General features: G+C 38.5%; 2 protein-coding genes across 5 annotated transcripts in view; one reads left to right on the top strand and one right to left on the bottom strand.

Moving 5' to 3' along the window:
* Window positions 1-959: 959 nt before the first annotated feature.
* klhl38a (kelch-like family member 38a) lies at window positions 960-10751 on the bottom strand. 4 transcript variants are annotated; one of them, XM_038288693.1, is made up of 4 exons: window positions 10497-10751; window positions 3891-5253; window positions 3707-3812; window positions 1714-2003 (listed from the first exon to the last, which is right to left on the bottom strand). In XM_038288693.1, the coding sequence occupies exons 2-4, from the start codon at window positions 5244-5246 to the stop codon at window positions 1714-1716; spliced, it is 1752 nt and encodes a 583-aa protein (XP_038144621.1). In that variant the 5' UTR covers window positions 5247-5253; window positions 10497-10751. The 4 variants fall into 4 exon arrangements, with proteins under 4 accessions (XP_038144624.1, XP_038144621.1, XP_038144623.1 ...); XM_038288695.1 differs by having other exon boundaries at window positions 3891-5247; XM_038288697.1 differs by having other exon boundaries at window positions 1866-2003; window positions 3707-3780.
* A 3079-nt stretch (window positions 10752-13830) lies between these two features.
* Window positions 13831-19793, top strand: part of fam91a1 (family with sequence similarity 91 member A1) — a 48050-nt gene continuing 42087 nt past the window's right edge. The window contains exon 1 of the mRNA XM_038288779.1: window positions 13831-14118. Within this exon, the coding sequence (XP_038144707.1) occupies window positions 14047-14118 (72 nt within the window). The 5' untranslated portion in view covers window positions 13831-14046. The remainder of the gene's footprint in view (window positions 14119-19793) is intronic.

The following is a 19793-nucleotide window of genomic DNA, read 5'->3' as shown; positions in this document are numbered from 1 at the left end:
GATGTGCGAATACTGATAGAAATACTAGTTAGAGGGGTCAAACAGATAAAAACTCCAATTATCCCCCCCAGACAAAACTGGTTTCATTCCTGGAAGATATTACAATGACAATGTCGTCTGATTGTGCCAAGACTTTTGGCCAGACATTGCTGAAGATTAGCAACAGCCCCTCATTGTCCTGATGGATAGGTATCAGATCATGGTTGGTGGCATTTTCCTCTTTAAAATACTATGAAAAATGAAATAGATGGAGAGAGATTGGAAAGTACCATTGATTTATTTTTTTCACCAACTTACTGGAAGAGTACAGCACTGGTTTTGTTTCCCAAGAGTTCACTTCAAACCAGATTGGCTGAATTAAGAAGGCTCAACGATCTTAAAAAGCAACACATCATGCTTTGATCTGAATAGACAATTGCGACCCACTTTAGTGGCTAAACCCTTTGGTGCAACTGGGTTAAATTTACAACGCTAGTGATTTAATCAATCAGTCTTCCCTGATCATCACAATTGAGATTGTTAGTACAACAAAAATCTTAAAACGGGTTTAAGTGTTGCTTCAGTGTCCAGACAATTGACAAGAAGTCTTATCATTCCCCTATATCCTACAATGTGGCTGTATTAAAACAATTCTGCTTAGAAAAGTAGTCTAAAATCCCTCCACAGTAATTCAGTGGCACCATTAGCAGTGAACTAATAATATAATGTCTTAATATTTAGGCTCTCAGACCTGAATAAACAGATATTGTGCAAATTGCCTGAAGAGTTAAGTAGTTGATGACACATTGTTTTAAAAAGTGCTAGTGACAATAATGCATATGTTGGAATTATAAAAATGGTCTGGCTCTAAATGAAAGGAATAGGGTTTTAGAATCATGATGCAAATGCTGGATATCTCTGTAACACGTCTTCCTCCCTGGTCTGTAGAAAACAGGTCAATGCATCACCCTGAGGCATTGTCACAAGTTCTTACATCAACATACTCCAGTGGCAAAAACATTTTCATTGTCTAATAACACTTAGGTATATGCACAGTATAATCAATAACCCCTAAACTACCAAGATCTTTTTTACCCAAAACTCTGTTTGTTGTAAAACTCTTTTACTCTACTTGTTTGTGTAGGACCAAAAGCCTTCAGTTTTACTGTGCATAAAAACAAGTCTTCTTCGATCTTCCTGAGAAATAAATATAAGCCCATTCATGAATAGGTAAACATTTGCCAAATTTAATTTATTTTAAGAAAATTTCAACCTTTACAACATCTTATAGGAGCCTTGCAAAAGATTGTTTTCTTTCATGGCTTTAGGAGCTTGATAAGAAGGAATGTATTATTCACTATACAAAGTGCAAATAGCATTAGTTTGCAAAACCAAGCTCAGAGATTAACCATTTTTTCCTGGTTTAATTATTAAAAAGTGGAAATTATAGCTGCCACATAAAGACATTTCTTTTGTATGAATGTCTAGGATGTAATGTAAATACTTATCATCGAATGTAAATGCACAGATATTTTTACAGTGTGTGCAAAGCAACTTCTCTTTGCATCTCCAGTTCCACCATAGGTTCCCCGGCATTGCCATTGCCAACTGGTTTCACTTTGATTTAGATCAGCATTAGCTGATCATTTCCAGCAGAGACTGAGCTCCTCTGAGCAAAGCTATCAGTCTGAAACACTGGCCAAAAATGATATCATACTAAAGGAGAGGTTTTGTTCATGGTGGGTTAGGTCTGTTGGAAACACATACTAGTGGCAGAGAGCCATGGTCAAAAAGCTTGTATGGTAGTGAACCTTTTGACGTCCAAATGTCCGTTTTTGGGTCATAGCACTCGAAGCAATCAGAGTCCTCGATGACATCGTGGCCATTGAGAATGCGTCCCCCTGTGACGTATAGCTTGCTATTGATGACTGTAGCGCTGTGGTGCATCCTGCGCTCCTTCAGATTCGCACACTTAAAAAATTTATTGGCCTTAGTGTCATAAGCAATCATTCTCCTTGTATACCCTGAAAGAAAGCAGAATTTTTACCGATAAGCATAACTGACACAATATGGTTAAATTCTACAATCTTTATATTTTCAAACAACAAACTGCTGCATCACTCATCTTGTTACAGTGCAAAAAATTGAAGTCCTTTTTCCTTACATTCCCTAAATTTGAAATAAGAAAGAAAAAAAAACAATTGTATTGTCTTATTTCAAGTGCATATTATCAAATTATAATAATTGAACTTTATTGATCTCAAAATGGAGAAATTGACCTCTGCATTCAACCCATCCCCTTGTGGAGCAGTGGCGCCCGGGGAGCAGTGTGGGGTTAAGGGTCTTGCTCAGTGACCCAGATTGCAGGCTTTGCGGATCTAACTAGGTACTTTTAACCTTCTCAGAGTGCAACCGCACAGCTCTAACCACAAGGTCAACAATCCCCAATTTATCATATTTTAAGAATATGATATGATATGATAATTCCATTGGCAATTAATATTATTTACCTACTCAAATTAAGGGTAAATCACTTAATTTTAGATCATTTTTGCAGTGTAGCACAGAAGTTCGGCAGTTTAGGTCAACAAATTTTATTCAGTCTATGCACAATCTACAACTGCCTCATCACAGGGCCCAATAATACATTTTCAACAATATGATCAGACTTCACTTAGCCTCTCCTACAGGAGGAAACTAAAAGTGTTTCTCAAACCTGATCACCACTCTGCTGCAGCACACATGATTCAAATAATTGCATGACCGCCTTAGCAGCCTTCAAGTGCTGCAGAAGCACTCAAACATAGAAATATATGTCAGGTGTGTGACAGTGAGGAGAAATCTAAAACATGCAGGGCAGTGGTACTTGAGGACCATGATTGAGAACCACTGAACTATATTGATTTTAGTAGTACAACAAGTAAACGACTTTAAACCAATTAAGAAGGTTTTGACTAGGAATAGAATTAGCTCTTTAACTGCTAAAGAGCTGGCTGTGTTTGCCATTTAAATTTTGACCTTTGACTCTTTGAGAAACTGTCATAAAGTCGCAATGAAACCTATTGTCCAGAGAGGTTGACAAATTACCTGAACAGCGGACTTCAACAACACTCCCAGTATCTAGAGAACTACTTTAGGCATATGTTTTGTTCAATTTAAGTTTTTAGAATTTGTACAGTTTTCCCACATACAGTAACCAATTCTTATGCACTGTCTAGTATTTACTTTCTTGTTTTAATTAGGGCTTGACCTTCTACAAACTCAGAAGTTTGCTCTAATGTTAGAGCTACATTTTAAGCTATATACCCCTTATCAATCTTCTCACAGTAGTTTGCTGAAACCTTCCAAAATAGGTCAGCTTTGTGTCCCACCTTGTTGACACAAATTCTCCTATTTTCAAAAGTGCACCACTCTATCCTCTAGCAACACAAGATTCTCAAAAAAATTATGTTGCAACTGATACTATTCAGCTCCTTTTTTGTATAAACCAAAGAACTGCATAAGGTTCAGAATAATAATCTTTACTTTTATCAAAGCTAGAGTAAAAGCTCTATTTGCTTTGAAGATCTCAGCAAAATTGATTTTATAGAGCACATAAGGTACATTAAGTAAGTTTGCAGGGTTTGATCTGAATATGGCTAGAACAGTCAATGTTTGCGCTCCTTCGCGTTATCCTTTGCGAGTTTCTCCATTTCTAAATGATTTTCAGATAAAGGAGTTTGTTTACCTCCTATGATGTAGATCTTTTCCTCAATCACAGCAGCGGGAGCACATACGTTTTTCACAGTTCTTGTCTCCAATCTGGACCATAAGTTGCGAGAGATGTGATAGACCTGACCCACAACAAAAATATTGACAAGCAGTCTAATTTTGAGTCATTAGTAAAGACTTCTCAGAGAGGTGTGCCTTACCTGAATAAGCCGGACAGGGTTTTGCATGGCATCCTCCCCTCCAAACACATAGATCCTCTGATCACTAGCTGCAACAGCTGGATGAAGCACTGCAGTGGGCATCGGCGCCATGGCCTCCCATTGATTAAACATGCTGTTATACCTCTCAACTGACTGAGAAATTCGCTTGTCTATCCCAATACCTCCCAGTACAAAGATGAAGTGCAGATATGACACGCTTTGGTGGGCATATCGGGGCTCCAGCATGGGTTCTGCAGTCCGCCACTGGTTCGTTTTAAGGGACAGTGTGTAAACTGTGGCACTGACTGAGCTGTCCCCAGAAGCCATGCAGAGACTGAGGCCTCCCAGCACATAAAGGATGCTGTGGATGCACACATATGCTGCTTTGTAGAGACGTAGCGGCAGCTTGGCCAACCACTGCCAACGATGAGTCCTTTCGTCGTACAGAAGCGCCTCTCGAGAAGTCTGCTCGTTGTTTTTGCGTCCTCCAACTACCACCAGAGTTTCTCTACATGTGTACCTTCTTGGTGTGGTCCACAGGGGTTTTAGCTCACGGCTGCACTTGGTGCTAGCTGTGAGCATAAGACGCCGTACTGAGTCGATAATCTCGGTGCAAAGCGTAGACGACTGCACCAGTGGGTCGTTGGCAATGAACTGGAAGAGGTATGTTGGATGGATGTAGCGCAGACGAACCTTCTTGAAGAGATCATGGATGGCACCTCTTCTTGAAAATGGGTCATGGTGGATCCATGCCAGGAGAGTCTCAAACACCTGCTCCTCTTCAGCACAAAGGCGGTCATCCTCCAGGTAGCACATGAGCTCAGGAAGAGACAACTCACAGAAGTCCTCTGTGGCAGCAACATCAGAGAAACACCTCACCGCCATCTCCTTTGCCTTCTCCTTCAGACTCTCACAGTGGAGGATCTCAGACAACCGAATCATGCTCAGACAGTTCTCAGGGCTAAGCTGCTCCTGCAGGAACATGGAGCAAGCCTCAAAAAGACCCCCATAGTGAAGCATTGATGCCGCCTGCATGAGGGGAAGCACATTCTCCATGGTGATAGTGACACAGCCTGTGTAAACATAATCCACAATGCCAGTGAGCACGCTTGAAGAGATTCCCTTTAGGTTCACGCGGGCCTGGCTGCTCTCCAGAAAGTTGTTGCAGAACATGGCACGGAAGTAGGGGCTGCTAGAGACCAGAACATTCCTGTGGCAAGGGATCTCCTGGTGCTCAGTGCAGAGAAGCACGTCGGTCAGGATGCGCTCCTGCCGTAAGATGTTGAGCTGGACGAGCAGGTGGCAGGGAAGCTCTGAGTCTTTGAAAGAAAAAACGCCTGATTGTCTTCCAGCCATCCTGTTGCTAAAGGAGGAAAGGAACAAAATTCTTTTTAAATGAGAGAATACACACTGCAATGCATGTTAGTGCAACAAATCTAAAAAACTTAATAAATATTCAGTTAGGCTCATTTATAGCTTTCTCAGTGTGGGTAACTATTTGTAAATCCCATTGTAAAATAACCTCTTTCGTTTTATGTAAATTGTATATGTATGATGTTTATTTAATCTGGCTTATTGGTATAAACACAGTCATCATGTTTTTTGTTTTTTCTTTTCCCCAATCAACTGACATACATAAAAACAAAATAGGAACAACGACAAAAACAAAACAAAACAAAAATATAGAAAATAAAAGTAAGGTACTAATAGCTTTACTACTACTGTTGATTTTAGAAATGCCATTATCACTGCAGGAATTTTATTTGCCATGTTTGTTAGTAAGTTAAAAGCAAGATTTTTTTATGTTTTATTTTTCATTTTTTGGATCATGGTCCTGCATGACAAATAGCATGTAGGACTTTCTGCTCCCCTTATCACAGCTAATAATGTTAAACTGATGTTTTATGGTTTATTATTTATTATTAAGAAACACAGTGTGGCAGGAGAGAAAAGACTGAATACAATTCATAATTCAGGCAGCAGTTCATAAAAAGTTACAGTTTTCTGTTTGAAATGACTGTTTCTATAAAACATGAACAAAAACAGAGCATAGATTAGGAATTAAGTCGGTGTCCTGCAAGTTTTTACCTCTGTTACCATCCTCCGCCTCATACATGTCAGCAATATACAATACAATTACTTTCCAGTGTTATTCGATCAAAGTTCTTAATGTTAAACCTCTAATAGCAGAAATGTACAGAAGTCTAGGGACAGGGCCCCTTTCTTTTTAAAAGTTTTTTTTAACTTGAAGCCCGTGTTTTAATTTGCATGCTCCGTTGTCTTTCCCATGTTGAAAACAGTGGCTCAAAAGGCTATAGTTACGCTTCAGTGTTTTGCACGAGACACTTCTATGAACCTGTAGGCACGTATATCTGATGCTGATGCAGTATTTACTAAAAAACAAAAGTGGCAATAAACTACAAGGTCAGTGTAAATGTGACACACCGAAAATAGTCGGATGCAGTACAAATGAACTACTGTGTTTTCATGGCTGCTCGTACTACAAACTCTAGCAGCTAGTCTCACCAATTCTAATGCAGTTAAAAAAAAGTTGTTGCACTAATCCAACCATTATATGTGGCAGTTTATATTTAAACAGGTTTTTTAACCAGGGATGCATTAAAAAGGGAAGAAAGAGAGATTACAAGCAGCAGATAAACATGCATTTGAGCTGTTTTGTTTTATTTGTTTATTTTTTCAGAATGCAAAAGTATGTTATGTCTGCATGTGGGGCTACATTGCACATTATTCGGCCTCAGATTTAAGAAGATTGAATGCTTTTTGATTTATTTATGAATGGGTTAGTAGGAGAAGTGGCTACACAGACAGCTACTTGTGAAAGAACTTAGAATGATCATAACCAATAAATATTGCAGCTAGAAATTTAAAAAAGGAGCTATTTATTCAGTAAAAATTGAATTAAGCTTCCCTAACCATAACATAACGTGTTATATATGCCCCCTATTCCAACTTAAAATTTCAGCTGTTCAAAAATAAAACATGTAATGCTTTTTCTATCTATTTTAAAAAAACAGTCTATGTTGATGTATTTAATGTTTAGAACAATTAATTTATTGCTATTTCCCAATATCACCCATATCTTAAATCCTGTACTGCAAACACTAACTCTGGTGATCTGGTTTTATTGGAAAGCAAGTAACTCATACAGAGCACCTGTCCTTAATGTGAATCACTGACTCTCTAATTTTCTATTTTAAAGCCCATCCTTATACACCCGTCCACCATTAGGCCACATCTGTCATCAGGCTGCCTATCACTGCTAACATTAAAAGGACTGTGTCAACAGACCATCTGTGTTTGCCTCTCCCTCACTCTGAATCTCTCCCTCAGGACACATTTCACCCCCTGTAAACTCTGCTGCTATTTTCAACATGTTATCTTTTGTTTTCTACAATATTGCTGCTCCCAAGGGCCAGAATCTGACCCTCACCAGGGGATTTTATCCGTGGTGATCAAGTATAAAATTCACTAAATGATTAGCTGCAATTTATCTGCAAAGGAATAATCATTTACACGAGCCAACACTTTTAGACGCCAAATCATTAGTGTGTGTTATTGTATGACCTGCTGACATTTCAGGGCTTTTATTTTAACCTAGATCTAATAGTGACGTTTCTTCCTTTGAGTAGTCTCTAAAGAATTAAATCAAATAGTTACATCCTACATTTATTTTTCGAATATTTTCCTGAAACCAGTTGTTCATGCTTTTTGTATTGGAAAATTGATTGCTCTACCTTGGTCACATTGTGGCTCTACCTTTCTTATACCTCATCCAAAATACTTATCCATGTTGTTATCCTGAGCTATTTTCTGCATTTGTGTTGCTGTGGGCTTACACTGCTGGAGGACATAGGGACCCCTTTTCATCTATCTCTATTACCCATTCTGCTGCATTTGTAAGTTCAGTCTCTAACGTTATACTCTCTCTGCTTTTTGTCATCATACTAGCTAAATTTGGTCTGTTCCTTTCCTGTTTTTCAGTGTAGTCCTGTTTTTCTGACTGTGTCTAACTGTATGTGCTCTCCTTCATCCTCTGACATGGGAGCATGACTGTGTGTTTCCTGGACAGGGCGGCCTGCGGAGCTTATTGATAATTGCCTTTTGTTTTATCTCTGCTTTTTGTCAATTTCTGTTTCCTCTAATCCCTGTAATGAACTCAGAACTTAGGATCCAGAATTCAGGCGAGACAGACAGTGGAATACTTAAAAAGCATTCATTTTACCACATGCGGATCTGCAGCGGCTATGGCATCTATCACAGGAATGACTGGTGTGACAGTTCAGTCCTGTGCCCAAAGAACGGTGATGGTTCCAGCCGGTCGGCTGAACAGAAGCAGCGGCTGCTGTCAGAGAGTTCCAGACGTGGAAGGCTGCAGAGTTGACAGGAGATCAGACCCGAGCGGACGAATGCAGACAGGATAATCCAAAGGGCAAAAATTCAAGAGGCAGGACAGAAGGAAGGACGGCAAACTAATAAGACAGGGGCAGCAAGGCTCAAAGGTCCAAAGGCAGAAACAGATCAGGATCATACAATCAGAACACTAAAGTAACTAGAGCACTCTCTTCTCAAAAGGATCAAGAGTTATCTGGCGCCAGTGGCTAAGAAACAGGCAGCTTATAATAGGAAAGCAGAACAGGTGGATCTGATGAGAGTAGAGGAAAAAGACAGAGCAAGACAGGTGAAAGGAATGAGGAATCAAGCCAGCCATAAGCGCCAAAATCACGACAAACTGAGGCTGGTTCTGCTGGAGGTTTCTTCCTATTGAATGGGAGTTTTCCTCTCCACTGTCTCTACAAGCATGCTTAGTGAGAGGGATTGCTTTCAAGTCAATGAGTCGATACACTCAGATGGCTTTCCTTAGATAGAGAACTTTGAACCAATCTGACTGAATGATCTGGTTAAATAGTCTCTGTAAAGTGCCTTGAAATGATATTTATTGAGAATTGGCGCTGTATAAATAAACTGAATTAAAATTGAATTGAAAATGGCAAACCTACAGCATAGTATCTAATAAATTTGATTTATTAACATCCCATGCAATTGATTACACATCCTTACAAAATGACATTATAAGCTACATTAAGCCACATTATATTGGTATGATTTAACTGGAATCTATATAACTGAATTTAAATCTATCCACATTATTGGACTTAAGTTACACATTTCATTTCCCTATTAAGCTAAAAGTCCACAGCTCACAATAAAGTGGAGGTCTGACACTAAAACAAAGAGAAACAGGAACACTATTTTGATATTTGGTTGCAGTGACTGTTTTTGTTGCAGTTTTAATTGCTTTGTATTACACATAAACATACCTATGAAGCATTTGCAAAGAGATTTTTTGTTTCCACCTCAAGCATCACCTAGTTCTGAATCCAAAGTCAGAATCAGTCAATATGGACAACAAACCAACAACCTTCCAGTCTTGATGACCTTTGGGTCTGAATAACAGCTGTTGTGCCAAGGTTTCCACATTATCCAAACTGAGAGAAGGAACACAGGAAGCTACACAACAACAGTAGAGTAGTATATACTCAGGTTTATGAGTGACTCAACAGCCTGATTTTGGAGCATAAAATAGGCACACTCTTTTTGCTGTTGTTTCCCTGGGCTCCAGCCTGATAAAGCAAATTGGTAATGACTCTTAAGGCAAATCAGAAGTCCTGTCTGAGTATTTTTTTGCAGCAAGGAAAGAGGTGGGAAAATGCCCCTGTGTGCTTCTTATCATGGTTCCTTTTGCATAGGGACCTTGTGACATACCTATGTGGCACTAATGAGCTAAAGGGAATACTAATCCTTTGTTTGACAGGACTTATAATTACAGCCCACTGTATGGAAATTAACAATAATACATTTTTAAAAGTGGTGAAGGGATAAAAAAATAAGAGCTACAATTTGCTTGATTTGTTTTGAGTCCTAGTGTTCTGGTACAGGAGACTGGCGGGCCATAAGCTGGTTTGGTCCCCCTTGAGGAAACTTTTATTATTCATTCGCAACCCTTTTTAGCTATAGTGCCATTCTATAGAATTAGAGTTGACATCTTTGTTTTGCTGCTGATGCTTTTTGTGGGTATTTTATTGAAATTATCTGAAATTTGCAACAAATATTTGATTGCATTTAGTAAAAGCTCTCTTTGTGGCTTCCCTGTGTAGTCCTTGTTTAAATAATAATAATAATTAGAAGTTAGAATTTGGGAAATCAAATATCTCAAACAAGTATAGACACCCCAATTTTTATCCTTCTTTTGTTTGTTTTTTGTTTTTTTTACAGATAATAACACTGATTATGATAATTATTTATGTTGATAAATGTGCTTTAATAACTCTTTTCAACTTCTATACCCACGAAGGCAAAGATAGAGATGTTGTTTTTCTTCCTGTCTAGTTAGTTCCACAGAATTAGAAAAGAGCACATATAATGAAAAATAAAAGACAGCTTTCTAAATAAATTTGGAAATATAGTGTTCAGATGAATAGAATTGCATTATAAGGCAAAAACAGACAACTATTTAGTAAGTAAGTTCTATTAGCTGAGCGTTTCCTTATTCACTCCAGTTAAATTTATGTTGCCATGGATCCTTACCTTCGGTCCTCAGGCAGCCAACAATATCTGAAGAATATTATCAGTCTGGCATGAATTGAAAATTGAAAAAAGATTTATAAAATAATCCAGGAAGGTGTCAGGAAAGGACCATGACACAGAGAAGTGACAAGTTTTCCAGTTGGGTGCTGTAGAGAGTGCCATGAGGCCACTGTGTACATTCTTTCATCTAAGAATAGCATGGTGGCCCACTGTGACTCCAACAGGCCTCTCATGTGACAGAGTTGTTTTGCACTGCTGGGGTCCAGCAGAGGGAGTGAATGTGAACGTGGGATCCCAGGGTTTTTTAATCGGTCAGTCATGAGGCATGCCCACTCTTGATGGTGCTAAATTAAAGAGCTCCTGAGCCATTAACCTTTGTCAGTCCTCAAGGTGTGTTTGAACATTTTCTTTTCTAATTCTCTGATATGCCCACTCCCCTACTGGGGCAAATATAGATCAGAGCCGAATAAGATGAATAGCCATAAGTACATTGGTCCAAACCTGTTAAAACATTTAATGTAATGTTGGAGTGTTGGGAGGATGTAAAACCACAGTTCTTTAGTATGTCAGTAGATTTGTGTGTCTATTTATATAAATTTTAGTGCTTATTCTACTCAGCCTAGTGTTTAAATGTTTTATGGCCTGACATACATTTACTTTGAAGGAAATTACTAATGTTATTGAGAATATTTGTAATTTCCTTCAAAGTAATATATATATATATATATATATATATATATATATATATATATATATATATATATATATATATATATATATATATATATATAAACTGAATGCTTATCTCAGTTTGGATCGATATGTTGCAGCTTCCTGCACTAGAGCAGCTTGTTGCAGGGTAGCCGAATGAATTATTGTCATGTTTGTTTAGCCTCATATGACAAGGATCTGGGGTTTCGTGTCGGCAGATAAAATAACATAGCTTGAAGAAAGTGGGCTGTCAGCACGTCAAGACATAAGAGCATGTGGTGCTTTGCAGAACTTTGTCACTGAGAGAAACCTCACACTGATGCCAGTTACTAAGTTACAGCTTCATTCCTGCAGATTAATGTGTTACTTGGAAACGTGTTAAAGGTAATTTTGGTATGCTTTTTCTGAAATACTAATTCTCCCTTTCTGCCAACCTGCTGCGTTCTTGCGACTCGATAATGTTGGACTATAGAGTTGAGTGATTTAAACAGACGAGTGTGTAGATTAAAATAATAACAATATATATATATCTATATATATCTATATATATAGATATATATATAGATATATATATATATCTATATATATAAATATTTGTATCTGGTTATTTTTGTATGTGAAGAAATAAAAATGTTTGATAAAGCAGTTTCTACAAGAGAAGACTTTTATTTTGCACAACATGAGCAAAAGCGGGTCGACCTTCTCTTTCTATAACACTTAGCAAAGATATAACAGTAGTACTCTTGGTTATGGACTTAATTTTCATCCATTTAAACATACTTTTAGTAGGTTTATCTGAGATTAATGATCTCCCTTTGTATTTCCAAGATAAAATAGGCAGTTTTTTGTAAAGAAAAAATATTTTCAAACATTACTTGTGGAAAAAAAATTCTATATATATATATATTTTTTTTTTACATTTTGCTTGCAATGAAATAGAAAAAAATATGTTTTATTTTTATTTTGCTGACTGCCATTTGACACATTCTTATCCTACTGAAAGAAAACTATCCTTAGATGGCAGGGGCGACAATATTTTATTTAAATGTCTTGGTATTTAAAGAAGTTACTTATGCACTGAGCTTTAACAGTGAAAATAGAATATATAAACCCTTCATTGTCACACAGTGGGGAAATTAAGGAATTAACAATGTTTTCTATTCCCAAAGCATCATATATCCTTAAACATTTTTTTGCTCTAATGCATCCTTTGTTTTACACAAAACATACCTGGGGCTTTTGTTGCTAAATAACTTAATCTTTCTATTCCCTAAACAAATCAAAGTGCTTCATTTAGAGTCTAAGATGTATTTACACAAATCAACTTTTCTGATTGTTTTTAGAACAAGCGAAGCAAACTTAAATACCAGACTTTTGCAGTAAAAGACCCATTAATAATAAAAAAAAATGTACGTATCGTTTCATAGCAACTAAAAGACACACAACCATGCAGTCATGCAAACCTAACAGTCGTGTTTTTGAACTGTGGGAGGAAGCCAGAATAGAGAACTCATGCATGCACGGGGGGAACATGCAAACTCCACGCAGAAAGATTGTGAATAGTGAATCAAATCCAGGACCTTCTTGCTCCAAGGCAACAATGTTACAAACTGTGTGCCACCATGCAGACTGTTAATGTATAGCATAAGAAATGGATTCAGTGTTACACAGCAAAAACTGATCTAGAAAATAAGTAATTTTAACAGGCAAATGATTTAAACAGGCAAACGAGATAAGCCATAAAGGAATGGGTATAATTAGGTTTTAGGCACTTGAAATAAGATAATGAAGTTGTTTATTTCAAACATAATCAACTTATTCCATCGCAATTTGTCCAACTAAATCATACAAATACAAAAAAAAAGGGGGGGGGGGTTCTCAGTCACAGACTCTCAGTTCTGCAGTGAATTCATCTTCATCTGCGCAGACAGAGGGTTTGCATGCACCTTGCCTAAATAAAGTCAATTATGGCTCTCATTTCTGTGACAGCACAGTAGCAGATGTGTCAATGTTGCTACAACAGAGAGCTTCGGCAACATTGGGTGTAATTAAGTATCTAAACCTGTAAAATGTTTAAAATAATTTAATTTTGGATGGCAGAAAAATCTCCATATTATTTAGCAAGACCACCCAGAATGCTTGTATAAAAAATACTCAACCTATTTCAAGAAAAAAGTGTGGGGTTTATGCCCCTCTGTTTTTTTTTTAAATAAACTATTAGAAAATGCTTTATAATACAGAAAGAAGTACAAATTCCAGTGAAAAATAGCCAGAGGTTTGAACAAAAAGTGATAAATAAATAAAAAATAACTGAATAAAAATAGCAATAGTAAATAGATGCATGTAAAGGGATTAGGTAAATATTTTAAATTTAGAGCATAAAAATAAAGAGTTTTAACAGCCTTTTTGTTATTGGAGGAGGACAATGTAGAAAAATAAGTTGTTGCTTCCTTTAAAAAAAGAGATACATGCGGGTTTAGTTATAATAATTTTACATTTGTATATATAAAACTTGGCCAACAGTAGCAAAAGGTTTCATAAAAAGAAATGGTCAGAAAGTTCTTTTTTTTTATGCCCCTCTGTTTCGCCCTCGAGGGCCACTCAGCTCAACGTCACGCTTTAACCGGAAGTGACGAACGCCTCTCCGAAAAATACAACAAGGAAGTGATTGGTTTATTGTGAAGGAAATTAACCACCGGATTAAACGTCTCCCCACATCTGGCTTATTTAGTGCTTTACGGTGGGGTGCCAGCAGGGCTGAAGTCACCGTGGACTCGCCCGGGAACCCGCATCAAGTCGCCGCGAAGGACTCCGCTCGTAGCCCGCTCGGTAGCTAGCAATGAACACGGACGTGGAATTTCACATCAGGCAGAATTATCCGTGGAGCAAGCTGCCAGCTAATGTCAAACAGGTAGGGTGGCTTCAAACGTTTCCTTCACGGGAGGAGGGGAGGAAAGGGAAACAGGGCAGGGGCTGTCAATGTCACAGCGGAGCTCAGGGTGTCATTCATGCAGCTGTCAGAGTCTCCTCCGCTAATAACCGACCACCATCCATCTACTGGAGCCTCCAGCCTCTGCCCTGCTGCTCTGAAATCACATGACAGATCGCTTGATACCAGGCGCCACATGATCTTAGCGCATGGAGGGGCCCCACCTGCAGATTTGATACACACACCATCATTTAAAATCTTTTTTAATTCTTCAGCTTTTTTATGCATCCCCCCCACCATTGATTCAACCATTTAACCAGCTGACTGCATGCTACTGCATGCTTTCTAGTGGATCCTCCTTATACACTTACCGGCCACTTTATTAGGTACACCTGTCCAACTGCTCGTTAACACTTAATTTCTAAGCAGCCAATCACATGGCGGCAACTCGGTGCATTTAGGCATGTAGACATGGTCAAGACAATCTCCTGCAGTTCAAACCGAGCATCAGTATGGGGAAGAAAGGTGATTTGAGTGACTTTGAACGTGGCATGATTGTTGGTGCCAGAAGGGCTGGTCTGAGTATTTCAGAAACTGCTGATCTACTGGGATTTTCACGCACAACCATCTCTAGGGTTTACAGAGAATGGTCCGGAAAAAGAAAAAACATCCAGTGAGCGGCAGTTCTGTGGGCGGAAATGCCTTGTTGATGCCAGAGGTCAGAGGAGAATGGCCAGGCTGGTTCGAGCTGATAGAAGGGCAACAGTGACTCAAATAACCACCCGTTACAACCAAGGTGGGCAGAAGAGCATCTCTAAACGCACAGTACGTCGAACTTTGAGGCAGATGGGCTACAGCAGCAGAAGACCACACCGGGTGCCACTCCTTTCAGCTAAGAACAGGAAATTGAGGCTACAATTTGCACAAGCTCGTCGAAATTGGACAATAGAAGACTGGAAAAACGTTGCCTGGTCTGATGAGTCTCGATTTCTGCTGCGACATTCGGATGGTAGGGTCAGAATTTGGCGTCTACAACATGAAAGCATGGATCCATCCTGCCTTGTATCAACGGTTCAGGCTGGTGGTGGTGGTGTCATGGTGTGGGGAATATTTTCTTGGCACTCTTTGGGCCCCTTGGTACCAATTGAGCATCGTTGCAACGCCACAGCCTACCTGAGTATTGTTACTGACCATGTCCATCCCTTTATGACCACAATGTACCCAACTTCTGATGGCTACTTTCAGCAGGATAATCCGCCATGTCATAAAGCTGGAATCATCTCAGACTGGTTTCTTGAACATGACAATGAGTTCACTGTACTCAAATGGCCTCCACAGTCACCAGATCTCAATCCAATAGAGCATCTTTGGGATGTGTTGGAACGGGAGATTCGCATCATGGATGTGCAGCCGACAAATCTGCGCCAACTGTGTGATGCCATCATGTCAATATGGACCAAACTCCCTGAGGAATGCTTCCAGCACCTTGTTGAATCTATGCCACGAAGAATTGAGGCAGTTCTGAAGGCAAAAGGGGGTCCAACCCGTTACTAGCATGGGGTACCTAATAAAGTGGCCGGTGAGTGTAGTTTTACCACCATCCTCACAGAGGCGTAGCCAGAATTTTTTAATAAGGGTGGCCAATACATACTGAGGGGTGGCTGAAAACAGATAGGCAGCAGAACCTCAGGGTCAGTACACACCAGGGGTGTCAAAAGTACACACATTTGTTACTTAAGTAGAAGTATAGATACTGCAGTTTAAAAACACTCTGTTAAAAGTTGAAGTATCCATGTGACCTCTTTACTCAAGTAAAAGTGAAAAAGTATGAGCTCCAAAAACGACTTAAAGTATAAACGTAAAGTAACCTTTAAAAAAAACAGCCAGATGCCACTATATGGCTACGTTCACACTGCAGGCCTTGATGCTCAATATTTTTGTGAAATCTGATTTTTTTTGCGTTGCCGTTCATATTTCCAAATATATGCGACTTGTATGTGGTCTCCAGTGTGAACTGCTGTCATACAATGCAAGTGTCCTGCATGCGCAGTAGAGGACGCAATGACGTCACAGGTCAGCGTGCTCCATGTTTACAGAAGTGTAGTGCCGGCGCGCATCTAGCAATCTTTTCCAACCATAAAAACACAATCTTTTCAATATATTTAAACATAAATACTGCTCTCTGTGTCATCATCCGCCATGGTTGTTGTTTTTCTTGCCGCTTCTGCGTAGCAAGACACAGAATAGCGACCTTTGTCGGGTATTAATGACGTTCAGGTCGGATGAATGTGACCTGGCGGTTCAGGCACAGGTCTGAAAAGATCAGCTTCGACCTTTCAGACATTTCAACAAATTTTTCTGAATCTGACATTGCAGCATGGCATAGACAATTCACATTTGCAGTTTGAAGAACACCTGCTTGCTTCTGGTGATTTCCTTTAGCTAACCAATGAGTGTTTGCGTTATATCACTCATCTAATTACACTAGTTTCCACTAGATGTGGATGGCGCCAATGGTCTGCATTGGATGGTGCACATGATGTGGAATAAATGTGTATAAACATTACACTGAAGCCAAGAGTAACGAGTAACGTTTTTTTTTTTTTACAAATGTAAGGAATAGAAAGTACAGATACTTGTATGAAAATGTAATGAGTAGAAATCAGAAGTAAAAGAAAAAGTAAAAAATGGAGTAAAATATAAGTGTACTTAAGTACAGTAACAAAGTATTTGTATTTTTTTTCTTGACACCTCTGATCTACACTGTTCCAACAGAAAAATTAAAGAGCAAAACATCCATATTTTCTAAATAAAGACTAACTATACTTTCCTACAGCCTTTGCTAACAAATAGATGCATATATTTAAACATTCGTAATTTCCAGATAAAATGTACTCAGTTTTTAGTTCTGGGGCGTAAATCTTTTCCATTGTCATTACTTACCTACTTGTTTCAATAAACATTCTACATAAAATTTATATTTGCAAGCACTAATATCAACATATATTGATTATTTGATAAGTTTTTATTAAAATTGTTATTTCTCCATGATTTCACTGAAGGCTCCTAGATGACTTGCAGAGGCACATCATTTCCTCTTTACCCCATATAACACAAAATCTATTTCTGAAAAGAGCATGAATTCTGTACTTATCATCTTTATTGTTAGTATATTGATGTGTATAATTAACCACAAAAAAATTTAAATGTTTTTAATATTTCACTTGAGAGTATTACTGCTGCCCCCATCTGTATTAGGGTAAAAAAATGGTAGGGGTGGCCAATGATTGGCTAAGGGTGGCCATGGCCACCCCTGGGCCACCATCTAGCTCCGCCCCTGCATCCTCATACAGTTCTGATGCTTTTGCATCAGAGCACAAATTTAATTAATCTAATTAACATTTAGTTTGACACAGCAATCTGAAGGATTGTATGGATGTGAAGTGGAAAAAAATATATAACGATAAGGCAAATCTTTAAAAACGTTGCTTTGTTTGTTTTAAACCAACTGGGTTAGGTCTCCCCCAGGTTTGCATGTATGTATTGACTGAAATGTTGTACCTCTACTTTTTCGAAATAACTCACGCTTTATCAGACTGGATGGAAAGCCACTGGGAGAGTCTTTGTCCTCCTCGATTGTGAACCTCAAGTATTTCGCAAACCAGGTTTTCTGTATGTAATGACATAAGTCTCCTTAGCTCTCCTATCTGCTGAAGAAAAGCATCCCCACATCATGATACTGCCTCCATGTACCACTTTGGGATGTTTAGAAATATGTCTAATTACTTTTATTTGTTTTTTAACTCACAGTATCTTCCACACAAGCCAAATAACATAAAAGTTTAAGTCTAAGCCTGTTCAGTTGCCAAAAGAAACAATGAATTGTATCACTGTTTTATCACTAATCAGATGCCAACTTCAGTGTCAAGATTTGGGGAAACTATAAAAAAAAGAAAAACTAGATGCATCTCTAAGGTGAAAATTATTTCATTTTGAAAATGTTAGTTGGGAAAAATATGGATATTTGAAATAGTTCAATTTGCAGGAATTCTTTATTTTGTCCTTTGAATCTCACTACATCCCAAATGAGTAAAATACAAGAGAATACATCTGAAAGATTATCTCTTAATTTGCTGGGTGGAATAGTACTACATATGAATAATCAATTGTTTGATAAGCCTTGATTAAATAGCTTTTAATCACTTGTTACATTATGAATTAATACTGGAGACATTGAAACTATAAAGCAGTAGTAAATGGAAAGATAACAAATATGAAATTGTGAAATATGGTTACATTTTTGACTACTGCTTTGCATCGTCGCAACTGACTTGAACCCAACTGAGTATCTGCAGAGAGAGCTGGAGATTAGGGGTGGGGGTGGGGTGGCAAGAAGGCCCCCCAACCTCTTCAAAACTATCAGCCATTTAGAAAATGATAAGATTCTCAAAATGTCAACATTTGTTGTTTTTCTTATCAGATTATTTTAATATTACTTTTAAATTTTTTTTCTTAAGTGTTGTTATAAACATGAATCCTCTCCATAGATTAAGAATATCCATTTTATAGAATACAGGATGTACAGGTGCTGGTCATAAAATTAGAATATCATGAAAAAGTAGATTGATTTCAGTAATTCCATTTAAAAAGTGAAACTTGTATATTATATTCATACATTACATACAAACTCATATATTTCAGATGTTTATTTTGTTTAATTTTGATGATTACAAATGACAACAAATGAAAATCTCAAATTCATCATATCAGAAAATTAGAATATTACTGAAGACCAATAAAAACAAAGGATTTATAGAAATGTTGGCCAACTGAAAAGTATGAACATGAAAAGTATGAGCATGTACAGCACTCAGTATTTAGTTGGGCCTCCTTTGGCCTGTATTACTGCAGCAATGCGGCGTGGCATGGAGTCGATCAGTCTGTGGCACTGCTCAGGTGTTATGATAGCCCAGGTTGCTCTAATAGTGGCTTTTAGCTCTTCTGAATTGTTGGGTCTGGTGTATTGCATCTTCTTCTTCACAATACCCCATAGATTTTCTATGGGGTTAAGGTCAGGAGAGTTTGCTGGCCAATTAAGAACAGGGATACCATGGTCCTTCAACCAGGTACTGGTAGCTTTGGCACTGTGTGCAGGTGCCAAGTCCTGTTGGAAAATGAAATCTGCATCTCCAAAAAGTTGGTCAGCTGCAGGAAGCATGAAGTGCTCTAAAACTTCCTGGTATGTGGCTGCGTTGACCCTGGACCTCAGAAAACACAATGGACCAACACCAGCAGATGACATGGCACCCCAAACCATCACTGACTGTGGAAACTTTACACTGGACTTCAAGCAACGTGGATGAAGTGCCTCTCTTCTTTTCCTCCAGACTCTGGGACCTTGATTTCCAAAGGAAATGCAAAATTTACTTTCATCAGAGAACATGACTTTGGACCACTCACCAGCAGTCCAGTCCTGTTTCTCTTTAGCCCAGGCAAGACGCTTCTGACGCTGTCTGTGGTTCAAGAGTGGCTTGACACAAGGAATGCGACAGCAGAAACCCATGTCTTTCATACGTCTGTGTGTGGTGGTTCTTGAAGCACTCACTCCAGCTGCAGTCCACTCTTTGTGAATCTCCCCCACCTTTTTGAATGGGTTT

Source organism: Cyprinodon tularosa, unplaced genomic scaffold (assembly GCF_016077235.1).
Source record: "Cyprinodon tularosa strain WSP-4 unplaced genomic scaffold, ASM1607723v1 ctg26, whole genome shotgun sequence".
Lineage (NCBI taxonomy): Eukaryota > Metazoa > Chordata > Actinopteri > Cyprinodontiformes > Cyprinodontidae > Cyprinodon > Cyprinodon tularosa.
Note: the sequence above shows the minus strand (reverse complement) of the source record. Positions and strands in the feature narration are given on the sequence as shown.